General features: G+C 36.1%; 1 protein-coding gene across 1 annotated transcript in view; it reads right to left on the reverse strand.

Moving 5' to 3' along the window:
- Positions 1 to 219: 219 nt before the first annotated feature.
- The window catches only part of ZDHHC14 (zinc finger, DHHC-type containing 14), a 92,160-nt gene continuing 78,606 nt past the window's right edge, over positions 220 to 13,773 (reverse strand). Inside the window, exons 7-9 of the mRNA XM_009997340.1 lie at positions 12,134 to 12,243; positions 10,035 to 10,137; positions 220 to 1,493 (exon numbers count right to left, since the gene is read on the reverse strand). Coding sequence (XP_009995642.1) covers positions 1,092 to 1,493; positions 10,035 to 10,137; positions 12,134 to 12,243 — 615 coding nt within the window. The 3' untranslated portion in view covers positions 220 to 1,091. The remainder of the gene's footprint in view (positions 1,494 to 10,034; positions 10,138 to 12,133; positions 12,244 to 13,773) is intronic.

Raw genomic sequence — 13,773 nt, forward strand, 5'->3', positions numbered from 1 at the left:
GCCAGAGACCAACTTTACTGTTTCCAGATAAAGACTTCTTATGGGAACAAACACACATCTCAAACAAAACCATAAAAGATACTGAATCAATCTTAACTGTAACCAGCTCGTCCTCCACAGCTCTGGTTTCATTGTGTAAACATATTCCAGTCAAATCTTTACAAAATATGTCAATAAATCATTATTTCCCCCTCTCTCCCCAGGAAAACTGTGCAAGGATAACTGTACACATATCCAAGAATACAGAGGATGTAATTTTATTTGAGGTCCACAGGTAATTGTATCACATTAGGGAGTGGAAGAATCTTGTGGTATGGCACAACACAATACCTCAATCTAAACACTTAAACAGAAGGTTAAATGATATGCAACATGATCAAATCAGTAATTCTCCATCTTCTAGGCACCAATGATTAATTTAAAATAAACTTTTAATAAATTGAAAAAATAATACAGTCCATTAATTTGTTTGTTGCACTGTCTTTAAAGGAAACAGCACTTTGAAGTCACAAATAAAAAAGCAGCACTTTCTTTTAATACCAACACCACTGTAACACATACTGTAGCGTGGCATGCAAATCCATATCTGCAGTCTTTTTTTTTTTTTTTTTTGTATTAACAAATGGAATGGTAATTTTCTATCTCAAATATTAGTAGCATAACATGTAAGTGCAATCATTCTGGCCACAAATGTGGTAAGCCTTAACAAGTGTGTATTACAAGAGCATAGAACACAGAGCATGACACTTACATCCAAGAATCTCTCTCTTTTATACTGTACATGGTGTTTGTTGCAGGCTGACTTCCAATTTTGCTGTACCCAAGCTTCAGGAAACAAGATTATTGACCATTTCTGGTCTTGCTTAAAAAGAAAATGCAGTCACCATCAAAGGACAACCATTAACAACCTGGTCAAAAAGATGCCATGGCTCCCTTGAAAAATAACTTGTCTTTTTAGTAGACTCTATTACATAATAAAGCTTCCATTATAGGCATGTTACGAGGTCTTACAGTGGTACTGCAGTGTCATTCCTGTTGAGTAGAGATTTGTATAGACACCAAGAAATGGTGCAAAGTTCAAGAAAAGCTGTTCAAACTGAGCTAAGCTTCACGAGACCACGTACTGAGTCTTCATGCAATGAATCTTGGCTGGCTAGACTCAGGACTTGCATTGTATGGCTATGTGTAATAGGACTTCCACTTGACAGCATTCCAGGGGGTGATGGAGCTTCTTCAGGAGTGAGAAACTGATGACCTTCGTGTTCCTCTTTTAATGGTATCATGTCTGTCAAACCTGAATCTGATGTGAGATTTGGCATAGAAGATGGTGGTGTTGGTTGCCCTAGAGTTAGAGACGCACAAGGCCCACTGATAGTAGTCTTTCCTGGTAAAGGTAGCTCTTCACTATTTATGCTTGGCTCACTCTGTAGTAGGGGGGTGGCAGCAGCCTGCAAAACGAATTTAGTGCTCTGAATGCACTGATCTTGGTCACACTGTAGAATGGAAGGGTGTCAAAATCATATATGGCAAACAAAACAGAGAAAAAAAGGAGAATATGGACAAAAAGGTATGGAAAAGAATGGGATGTGAAGAGAAAAAAAGAAAGCCATTAGTATCATTCCATGGTTAGCCACCCAAAAATCCCATTGCATGCTGCCCGGAGGGAAAAAAAAAAAAGAAAAAAGCATGCATAACTGAGCCAGTGCTTTAGTTTACTATCCAAGTAAATTATTATAAACATTTACAGTGCTCACTTAAGGGTTTTGGTAACCACTAGAGTAGTATTTTTGTGAGTACTGTAATTCAAATACAATTACAAATCATATGTGTTTAAAGCCATTTGGAAAGCCTTGCTGCACAGTCTATGTGTAACTTACTGCACCAGGCACCTCAAAACCTCCCTAATTCAAGGTGAGGCGAATCACTTCCACACTACTCATTTTACCCTAGAGTAGCTAGTCGTTCAGAGAGAGGCCCAAAGGCACAATCAAAGCGTTTTTCCATGTTCAAGAGCACTATGCAAGTGGTCTTCACATACAGGAACTGAGGCACTACAGACACTTTCCAGAACAAGAATTCCTTTGATGCAGGTAGTTTTATAAAGGTATAGCTGGCAATACAGCCTCTACGAGCAAAAATTTCCCCCCTCTCCCAATTTAATGTATTATATCTCTGCTCCAGAGAATGTATTACACTATACTCAGTACTCCAGAGGATGTGTAGAAATTAGGTAGCACTGCATATGTATTCATTTGATACTAATGTTATTTTTACACTGTTTCTTGATTAATTTAGTCTTGACAATGTGAAGAATCAAGGTACAAAACACAAGTTTTCTGGCAAGCACTTTTGCAATAACAAGCCAAATTCAGCATTATACAAATCCAATTAAGCTCAGTGAGTACTACCAGGAAAGCTCTTAGCTCTACGTAATTCCTAAGAATTGTTTATGCAAAATTATCATTCACCTCTTGAGATGACAAGACAGGTAGGTATTTCAATAATGTCCAGTTAGCAGAGTGGGTAGTAGACCTACTGCCAAATTAAGTTCCTTTAATGCAAACTGGCATGATTTTTGAGAGCTTCCAAGGACAATATTTAATTCATAACCAGATCTGTTATAGCATCTGTATATTTTCAAAATCCTGTTAGATTAATTTGCTGTACTACTGTTCTACTGTGCAAGGGAAACATTATAGTCAATGAATACAACTACAAATCCAGTGCCGCAAAGAAAACTTGGAAGCAAGCAAGCAGAATAAAAAATTATATCCAGAGGCAAGACATGCCTATTCACTGTTGTTATTTCAAGGATTCTGTTGAAGCAATATATTCTGCTTTACAACTGACTTCGATCTATATCAAATTACTCAAAGATACTACAAATGCAACATCTGTTCCAGATATTCCCAACTATAACCATTGCTACTAACATTACAGCAATGTCCTAAAATGCCCCGTTAAGCTGAATAGGCCAGTGTGATATACTCTATGCAAACTCATGGAAAGACTTCTGTTTCCTTTACTGTATGATGAAAACAATCACTATGAATGTTTTGCCTGATATTTTCAGGTCCTTCAATTCCACCACTGAATAGCTTCATGATGGACGCACACACATCACATTAAGAAACTCTGCAAGCTAACTGACTTGGTCACAGTAAATAGGCAGTATTTTAAACATGTCTAAATGGTTTGGGACTCCCAGACCAATTACTTTTTGACAGGCAGAAGCCTGTTCCTTACTCAGTTATGTATTTTCCAACACTTATGCTTTCAGAAAGATAAACGCACTGACTTCCTGTTATATAAATTGAGTTAATCTATGTTGCAAGTAAGTTTTTCCACAAAAATGATGAACAGCCCCAGCCAAACAATTGAAGTGGTCTGTATCACTTCAGAGGGATGACTCACACGCTTAAAGCCAAAACCTTGCCTAAGTACCTTACTAAGAGGAAAATTGTCAGCATCTTTTAAAGTCAAGGTCTCAACTAGTAATTCACTGTGAATAACTCACTCTTGGTTAATATACTGTTATTTACACCTGCTCATTTCAATTAAGCTATAGCTCTTCAAACAATCTTACTATGCACAACTTAAAAAGCTCTTAACTGAATTTTGAAACTGCAAAAAGACCAATGAAATTCATCTTCTCTGAAAAGCAGTAGCAGAAGAGCATGTTAAATAACAAAGGATTGCCTATAACTACTGGGCAACATTGAAAAAAAAAGTTAGCAGCTGACTTATTGCTTTAGTGAAGCTTCAGCTCTGATCTTCAAAAGGAAATAATTAATGTGTTCCAGGCAATAAAGAACACAGTTTTAAATTAGCAGAACTCATTGTATAGTCTGAATTAATTTTCTTCTTACCGAACTCTAGAGCATCAATCAATCCTGAGAAGATAAAAGTAGCCTTTAGATAGATAAAAGATTCCATTAAACAGAGTGCTATACAACTTCTCCAGGTGCTGTATGTCTCATCTTCATTTTACACACACTTGTCACTTCCCTGAAACCTCTCCTCTTATTCCTAGACATTCCAGGTTTTGGGTTTTTTGTTGTTGTGTGTTTTGTTTGGGTTTTTTTTGTTCTATTTAACAGTCATGAACATGAAGCATCTTAGGAAAACACAGGCTGTGAACAGCGTTCAAAAGTGAACTAAAGCGGGGTTGATACTAGAAAAGGTAGATGTGTTCAGTGAAGCTCTCAAAAACTTCTGATAAAAACACCACATACTATACAGGGAAAATACTCTTGAGTCTAAACAGCCAACACAAAACCAAACAAGGAAATTAGATTTGCTTAAAGGCTGGCACAGTGTTTTTTCCTTGATTCTGTGTTTCCCTCTTAAATAAATGAAAGTTAGGGCCAAGAGTCTAACCAGCTATCAATCACACAAATTATTCAACGGCAGCACTTCCAATGAAATTTAAAAAGCCTATGATTGTAACAAAAAGGAACCCAAGCACTGAAATCTAAATAGCTAAAAATCTAATGTAGAAATTATTCCACCAGTACCTTCTTACTTCAGATCTACTGATTTTATTTTCCACTTACAATTTCCACTGTTTCAGAAGAACAGCAGATTCTGAAGGTAAGAGAAGCTTAAGTTCTACAAGTACAAAAGTTCAATTATATATGTGCAGAGAAATTTTTAGCCATCTCTATTTATTTTCACATCAAAAGGCACAAATGGAAGCAAATTAGGCAAACCCTAAAATTCTGTGTTTATTTTACAAATAATAAATACAGACAACTAAGGAAACAGTATTTCTTTACTCTTTCTGAAGATCTGTTTTTTTCTAAGCTACAAAAAACCCCATGCATGTTAACATAGTAGTTGCACATGGCAAAATATTTTTCATATTTCTAATGCCAAAGCCAGAGATTACATACTTTGAATTTAAAATTAACTTATCAAAATTTTTCTAAACAATAGTAACCTTAAAAAATTGCTACAGCTCTCAGAAGATGGAGAAAAGAAGTTTGGGTTGAGTCACCTCAGCATCTTTGAATAAAATACAAACAGTAAAGTTCAGAGGTGACTAGCAGCACTGAATGCTTGAACGAAAATCCTTCATCAATCTTGACTGTAGCAATGATGACTTGGAAAGTGTCTTAAGTTCCATTTTGGGCAACAATAAATTATATTTGTGAAGTAGGATGGTAAATATACAAGGAAACACACATAAAACTCACAGCAAAGTGGGGCTCCTATTCTTGCTGATTCTTTCAGTGTCATGGTAGAAATATATACTCCTCCTAATAATGAGGATATGAAAAGCAAAGGAGAAAGCATACTAGGATGGTCAGAGTTCATGTTCTCCAGATCAGCTGGATTTGTGTTTCCTGATTAGTGCTAGAAATACTGATGAGAACATTTGGGAGAGGACTTTGCTGCATGTCTCACTGGTAACAAATGTTAAGTGTGCCTTATTATGCTTCATATAATTTTCAGTGATATGTGTAAGTAAGGAAACAAATGCTCTAATTAAAGAATTTGAATTCAGGAAAGCAAAGGGAGAACTGAAGAGAATTTGGCACATAAGGAACTACCAAAGCACTGAGGAAGAAAGGCCCAAAATGCAGGAGTACAAGCAAATTTATTGAAAACAAAAACAAAACAGAGGCAAATAAAAGTAAAACCTATCACTTCGTAAGGCATTAGAGAATTCCTAGGACAACATAGTCTAAACAAAGCAACCTAATTCCTCCAAAAAAAAGTGCATGGAGTGAGATGGATTAGATGTTTCTTCATAATGGATTACTAAAGAATAAAAAACCCTGTATCAACACCCAAGCATCAACTCAGGCTTTTAGGGGAAAGCTAAGTACTATAGAAGTGCAGATCCAGGTAATGGTAGCTGATGGGTTTATGGTGAAATAAGAACCTTTTTTTTTAGAATGCAAAGAAAATAAGCCTTAAAATGAAAGAGAATGAAAGAACAAAATACAGAGAAAATCATTATTTCAAATTGGATGAGATACCCTGTTTCATGCAAAAAAATAATTCTTAAGAATTAGAAGAGAGACACTTGAGCACTCAAACTACTGAATAGCTTGTAAAATTAATCAGTAATAAACTGCAATCAGGAAATACTTTGGAAATATGAGATCTACAGATTATTAACTCCAAGTGACAAGTGTAGTCACTTGGACAAGTGATATTAAGAAGCTGGCTAAAAAATTTACCAGATTAATTTCAAATTATATGGGAAAAGAGATTAAAAACACTGGGAATGTACCAGGAAAAAATAACTATGTGCTTCCAGCCTTAAAAATTAAGCAAAACTTTAACTTTGAGTAAAATAAACGAGATACTAAGCAGACAACAGAGGAAAAAGCTCTTTTATAAATATCTTCAAAAAAACAAAATCGTAGCATGGGTCTATGAAGCACTGATTATTGCAACAACCCTGACTTTCAGAGATTGTGACAATCCAAGTCACTAGCACAAGTAGGGTAGCTGCTGTATAAAATATTCAAAGTCTCAAAGGCAAAATTACCACAAAAGTTGTGGTAGTGTCCCAGAAATGGTATCCTGAGCAAGACATAATGTATTGCACGGAAAACAAGTGTCTGGTAAGCAAGAACTAAGCCTGATATTTGTTTTGAAGTTAAATGCAAAAGTGCTGTTATGCTAAAAGATGTATTAAAATAAATTAAAGCAGAACATAGTACTAAGCAACCTAGAGAGATTTAAAGAACGATCAGAGGCTGGTTTGGTGAGGCACAAGAATTCTATAAGTCACTGAGTAAAAGATTTGAGGGAAGGAATAAGAAAAGTGTGAGAGAAGATGCTCATTAAAATCCTCCTTTCATATCAATGGACAGGAGAGACTCTGTAGCACACTATATGGATTAAGTAGTATAACATTTAGACTTTATGATGAAATGTATAGATAAGATGCTGTGATGCATTCTAGAATAAAATCCAGAGACACATCATAAAGGTGCACTGGAACACACTTCATATTTCTAACAAATTTCCTGTACTCAAAAGAGTTAAACTTGCCAATGTAGTATAATTATCTCAGATGATGTATAAAAGGTTTAACATCTGCCTTTTTTTCCAAGAGACTTGCAACCTTCCAGAAGGGAAGACTGAATCATATTCCATTTTTTGTCTAACCTTTGTCAGTGAGCACATGAGCTACAAAGGAAAGCTTTTCTTCCACAAAGACTTTCCCTCTACTGTTTTGCTCCCACTACAATACCGGGTTTGAGGCAGTCTATTATTTAAACCATCAATCACCAAAGGAAATTCTGCTGTTTGCATCTGAACTTCTAGCAAGAGGGATTCTACAGAATCTTGCAGAGCAAACAAACTAAATGCAATAGGATGCTGAATGCCTTGCTGTACTTCTGTCATAGAGTGTACTCTACTGCCTTTCACTCAAGAAGTTTCAGTGGTCTTTTTCAGGGGAAAACAAGTGAAAGGCTAACATTTCCAGTGCTCCTGTTCCCAAAACTCCTCAGAAGGATGTAAGATGGTGTACTGGGAAGACAGCTGAAAGAACTACTTTAAAGCCTGGAAAACTAAGTGGGATAATTTCACAGGAAAAAGGTTTAAATAGAATGATGAAGTTTTACTTTATTACTTCTGTCTAATTTTAAATCAGAACTGGAAATCCGATTATTGAAGAGAACGGTTGAAAACAACTAAGCTAGCTGTAAGGTGAATTAATTTAAGTAGAAAGAAAGAAAGCATAAGAACTTGAAGGAGAAAAAAGGAAATCAGTTTTGTTTGCTGCTTTATGATCTCATAGAGATCTAGTATAGGAGAGACTAGAACCTGAAAATAAGTAGAGACTCAGAAGAGTAACAATAGAAAAAGTGGAACATGAAAAAAGAACAAATCAGAGGCAAAGTTATGTTCCACCACATTGTTGCCAGCAGGAAAGAATTTCTCATGCTTTAGTCAAGTCAGGAAAGAATGCAAGACTTTAAACAGGAGAGAAATGAGACTGGAAACTAAGCAGGTTTTTAACAGTTTGCAACAAAACTCTTAATGCTGATCTGAAAATTTAATGTTGATAGCCAGTTGCCACCAGAAGCCAGCTTGTCTTGGATATAGACTTTGAGTAATACCCTGAGGAAAATGGCTCACAGTCTTAAAGATATTCCTCCGTACCAAATACAACCTACCACATTTTTCAAACTTCTTCTGAGAGATCATCTTCAGAAATGACAGCTGTGCATTTCCAAGTGGCTCCAATAACTTTTAAAGAACCCAAGCCTTTCCTAGCTTTGGTGTGTGATGTTCTAGGATATAAGAAGTTTTAGGATATAAGAAGCATATTTACAGGTGTTACACTCTAAGATCATAATAGTTACCTGTTACACTTCAAGTAATACCATAACAGATTTCTAAAGACAAGTATAGTCCATTTTCTATCAAACTGGCACAAGATTTTCTCATTAGTAACTAATAATAATTATAGTACCTTCTTACAATGAAAGTATAATTCTTATAATGTTAAGATAATTTAATGTCAGGGACTTAATGTGCGTTAATGAACCTCAAAAATAAGAAGCCTTGATAGTCGGAAAGTTTAGGTAACCCCTGAAAGATCTCAAGCTATTTCTAAGGTTTGCTTTCTCTCTCTCTCTCTCTCTCTTTTTTTAATCGCTTTTTCTCTTCTCAGAGTCAAATATTTTTTCGAGTAAAATTTGCATGGAGCATTACCTTGTTCTGCACAACTACACCTCACAGAAGATTCAGAGTTAATGCTGTATCTCCAATACATTTCTCACTAAGGAGACTAACAAATCTTCTATTTAATCCTCAAAGTAGTAAGAACAAACATCTTAGGAACTACAGCAAAATTTTTATACCAGTTTATCAGTGACACTAATCTGTCGGGGAAGAGTGAGTCTTTCCCTCTTTTTGTTCCAAAGAAAGGTTGAATTATGTTGGAAGGCCTTGTGGGTTCTTCTTTTTTTTTGGCAGAGTGAAGGTGTCCATAACTTACTGCTTCTTTGACCAAAGTCTTAGAACCCACATAATATCAAGATACTTAAGCAGGGCATGAAGTGATAGGACAAGGGGGAATGGCTTTAAACTGGAAGAAGCGAGATTTAGGTTAGACATTAGGAAGAAATTCTTCACTATGAGGGTGGTGAGACACTGGAACAGCTTGCCTAGCAAAGTTGTGGATGTCCCATCCCTGGAAGTGTTCAATGCCAGGCTCGATGGCACTTGGAGCAGCCTGGTCTAGTGAGAGGTGTCCCTGCCCACGCAGGGGGCTTGGAACTAGATGATCTTTAAAGTCCCTTTCAACCCAAACCATTCTGTGATTTTGTGATATGTGGATAACAATTCAGAAATAGGCACATATGTAAAATGCTTGCCTTTGGAAAAAGATCTCTTTGCAGTTATTCTCTTCTTCTTGGCACTGGAAATCCTATCTTCCATTACGATAGCCAATGCTACCAGCAAAAAACAAAGTAAAAACTATTGGCACAGTCTGAAAGATGTTTAAAAAGATTTTGCTGTAAGAATCCAGTTGCCATTTTTTGTTCATTGGAAGTTCAGTGGCCTCCTGCTCTTTCTTCAACACACTTCTCCCCTAGAAACTCCTCTTTGATCATCTTTGCTTTTTAAAACACATTAGTCTATGCAAAACTGTAGTGTATAAGCAAAGAAGGAAACAGAGTATGAAGAAAGTGCCATACAAAATAACAGTAAGCTGGAAAATGATGAACCAGAGCAAGTCCATGATACTTGAATATTCCAGTTCAAAACACAGCAGGTGTCAACAGTACAAGTCAAAATGCCAGTATATTCAATAAATGAGTTGTAGAAAAGCCTCTCTTTTTTTTTTTTAAATCCATGATCAATAACTATTTAACTGTTTGAAACATACATTAAAAAGAGCCTTGGGTTTTTTTTCTTTACTGTTAATAAACAAGTCATTCCACCCAGAGTGTCACTTGTATCCAGTTAGTTATTACTTGATTAGTTCACATGAAAGTGGAGAAGGAAAACATTCACAGGAATCTTGATGAACAACACTATGGGATGATTCCTACCATGTTGCTCTGAGATTGTGTAGCCCCATACATAGTAATGCCATTTGATGGTCCTGCTAATTGTGGTGTATCTGGTTGTATGAATCCTCTTCTGTCAATTAAGCTATGGGATAATCAAAATTAAAAAAAATTAGTAAGAGATATTTCTGATCAATAAATACCTCTTCTTAATAAAAAGAAAAAATTTCTGTAATACAACAGACCTTAATACCTTACCAATACCTTCAAATGTTCCCTTTTATTCAAATGAAGTATAAGAATCATTGCTGCTCATCAGCAAGGTAATTGTTTCCTCTTAATACTACCTGACATGTAGTCATATGTACTGCTACTTTTCTGGATTTTTATTATAGACCACAGATTTTGAGGCTGACCAGCAGATACTACAAAAACAATAACTTAAAACCACAGATATGAAACTAAATTACAAAACCGACTAGTTTACTTTGAATCTGTATCTATTTTGAAAGTTCTTTTGTTATCATTTTCCACACCTCCAAATTAAAGACACTTAATCACAAAATTTGTTTAGACAACTTATTTGCCAGGTGATTCATGACAGCTACCTAATACTGCTCATGGGCTCCACTACTCTTACCAAAGTGATGCACTCATAGATTGAAATAAGAAATGTTAAGAAAATGTTTGATGGAGAAATTAAATAAAAATCTACCTCAGATTATATTAAAAAAAAATAATCAAATGGAAACATCTGACCTAGCTAAAGATTTTGCTGAAATTTCACATACAATTTTACTCTCAATTTGAGAGCTATAAACCACACAACCTGCTAAAACACAGGAGGCAATGCCATTCTGGTTTACTGCGAGCTGCTACTTGTATTAGCCTAAGCTGCTATTTCAAATACTGAGAAGCATTATGTAGTTTCAGCAAAGATTTCTATTTGGAGTCAAGCAAAAGAGTTTGAAGCACGGAATTGAGTTTTAATGTCACATACTTTTATGAAAATGAAAATGGGAGAATTGAAGGGTTGGCTTCAGGCAGGAAACAGAGACAGAATTACTCTTTCTCACCGCAGGGATTACAGTGTTAACCCAGTACATGGAAATCTTAACTCGGTTGTCTCCTCCTTAGGAAAATATGTCAGTCTCTCCTGTTGACCTTCAACTGCTCATAGAAGAACCAGCCCTGATATTTGTAACACCAAACACAGAAATCCCACTTCCAATGAAACACTTTAGCCACTGGACTATAAAATGATTTACTTTCTCTCTTCTTTATAGTTCAGATTCATAACTACATAATACCAGATAAAGCAAAACAGCTTCAACTGATGAGTATACCACAAAAAAAATCTATAAAATGTCAGCCACTCTCTACAGGGGAACTAGACCTCTATTTTAGAAGTAGTACATGAACTATCTAACCACTAAATACTTGAGTAAGATGAGAATTACGTCTTTCCTGCTGCCAGTTTTATTTCTTTTGTCTCAGCTCTGTCTTGTATTTTGTTCAAGCTAAAAAGCTACCTGCAACCTTGAATATACAAATATTATGGATTTCAAAAGTCAAAATGTATGCAGCAAAAATAAATCTATTAAACTTTCTCTGGAATTGCTTTGGTGTAAGACCACCAAATGCAGCCTCATGCATGTATGTTAACAGTCGCGTAAAGAAAAAGTACTGCTTATTTAAAATAGTTCAGAGTGAAACGACAAAAATTATCAGTTATCAAACTGGCTGTAGAATTAACGTTCCTGAACTCTCCTAAACTGATGTCACATTTGTTGGATATGTGAGAGTTTAATAAACTTTTCCATTGCCCAACATGCAACAGCTACCAGGCATTTTTATTGCTAGAAGTTATTAACTGCAGTAGCAAAGGTTCAAACAACAGATAAACGAGTTTATTTTCATTTCAGATGTTAACCTTATGTGTATTTACAGGATCTGATCATTAACTTAACAAGAATTCACCAATTATATCTTTAGTACTGAAGAAAAAATTAATTAAAGATTCTAATGGACAGTAAAACAAAACTATTTCCATTGAGTAAACTCAAGCAATCGGAAAGAATATTTTTTCATCAATAATCATGTAACAATTATTATATTAACAATACTTTTCATATTCTTACCTTGGAGAGAGGGGCCCACAGAGTGCAGCACAGCAATTAGTAAAGATGTTGCCATAACTGTATGGATTATAATTTTCTTTACCTCTTTTATTTGACCATGATCCTTTAATCTGAAGAGATATAAGCAAGATGCATCACATGTAATATAAATACAGAAAATGGCTGAGACAAATTGTTACCAAAGCAGAAACATGCTGCTTATGTAAGATGCAGACCAGAGAGAGCACACGATCACATTTATCAAATAGGTTGGAGCTTTGGGCTGATATAAAAGGTTGGACCCTAAATCTTATAAGCAAACACATGCTTTACCTCCATAGATTTGGATAACCCCAAACCTCAAAGCACCAATATACTCAGAGAAGGCATTTCAGCATCTAATGGTCTAAGCTTAATGTTACAAGTACTGCGGTATGTTCTACAGAAGAGGTTCAATTGCAACATATCATTAAAGTCAGCAATAGAGCACTTGTTTTCCATACTCTTGCATAAGTTTTCAAAGCCATGCAATTCTGAATAACATGATTTTCCCTAAAGCCCACAAATAGCTCTAAAGTATTATGAAGAAACTGCAGTCATTAATGCCACTTAGCCCATATTACACTCTTTTAGCCAGTCTTGATTGTTTGTGAGTTACTTGAGAGCCTGAGCAAAATGTCCTACTGTATTAAATGGGATATATGTTTTAAATGAAATGAATCATAGAATCATTAAGGTTGGAAGGCACCTTAAAGATCATCAAGTTCCAACCCCCCTGCCATGAGCAGGGAACCCTACCACTAGATCAGGTTGCACAAATCCTTATCCAACCTGGCCTTAAAATCCTCCAGGGATGGGGCATCAACAACCTCCCTGGGCAACCCATTCCAGTTCCTCACCACCCTTAGAGTGAAGAACTTCTTCCTAGTATCTAACCTAAATGTCCCCTCTTCAGTTTAAAACTATTACCCCTTGTCCTATCACTATCTTCTCTGGTGAAAAGCCCCTCCCCAGCTTTCCTGTAGGCCCCTTTCAAGTACTGGAAGGTGCTATAAGGTCTCCCTGGAGCCCTCTCTTCTCCAGGCTGAACAGCCCCAACTCTCTCAGCCTGTCTTCATAGCAGAGGTGCTCCAGGCCTTTGACCATCTTTGTGGCTCTTTTCTGGACCCTCTCTACATCTTTCTTGTGCTGAGGTCAACAGAACTGTACACAGTCCTCCAGGTGTGGTCTGACCATAGCAGAGGGGCAGAATCACCTCCCTGGCAAGCTGGCCACACTTCTCCTGATGCAGCCCAGGATGGGGTTGGCTCTCTCTCTCTTTTACACCTCAGACTGGACAAGAAATTTCAATGGAAACATAAAATAGAGGAATACATTTTTGTTTTGAGAAATCAACACACTCTGAAAATTTTACAGTAACCAATTCTTGAGTCAAAGAATATTTACGACTTCTAGGAAAAGAGAGATATTGAAAATTATTTAGTAATTTTCTACTGAACTGAAATGTATAAAATATACTTGTGTCTTTGCATCCTCTCTTCTATATTTTCCTGTTTCAAGATACAGGTCCTGTGGCGTGAGTCACTATGTAACCAGCACATCTTTAAGTCACACAAAAATATAGTACAAAAGATCTCTCTGATATCTTGAATCAAGCATGA

Source organism: Chaetura pelagica, unplaced genomic scaffold (assembly GCF_000747805.2).
Source record: "Chaetura pelagica isolate M959 unplaced genomic scaffold, ChaPel_1.0 scaffold315, whole genome shotgun sequence".
Lineage (NCBI taxonomy): Eukaryota > Metazoa > Chordata > Aves > Apodiformes > Apodidae > Chaetura > Chaetura pelagica.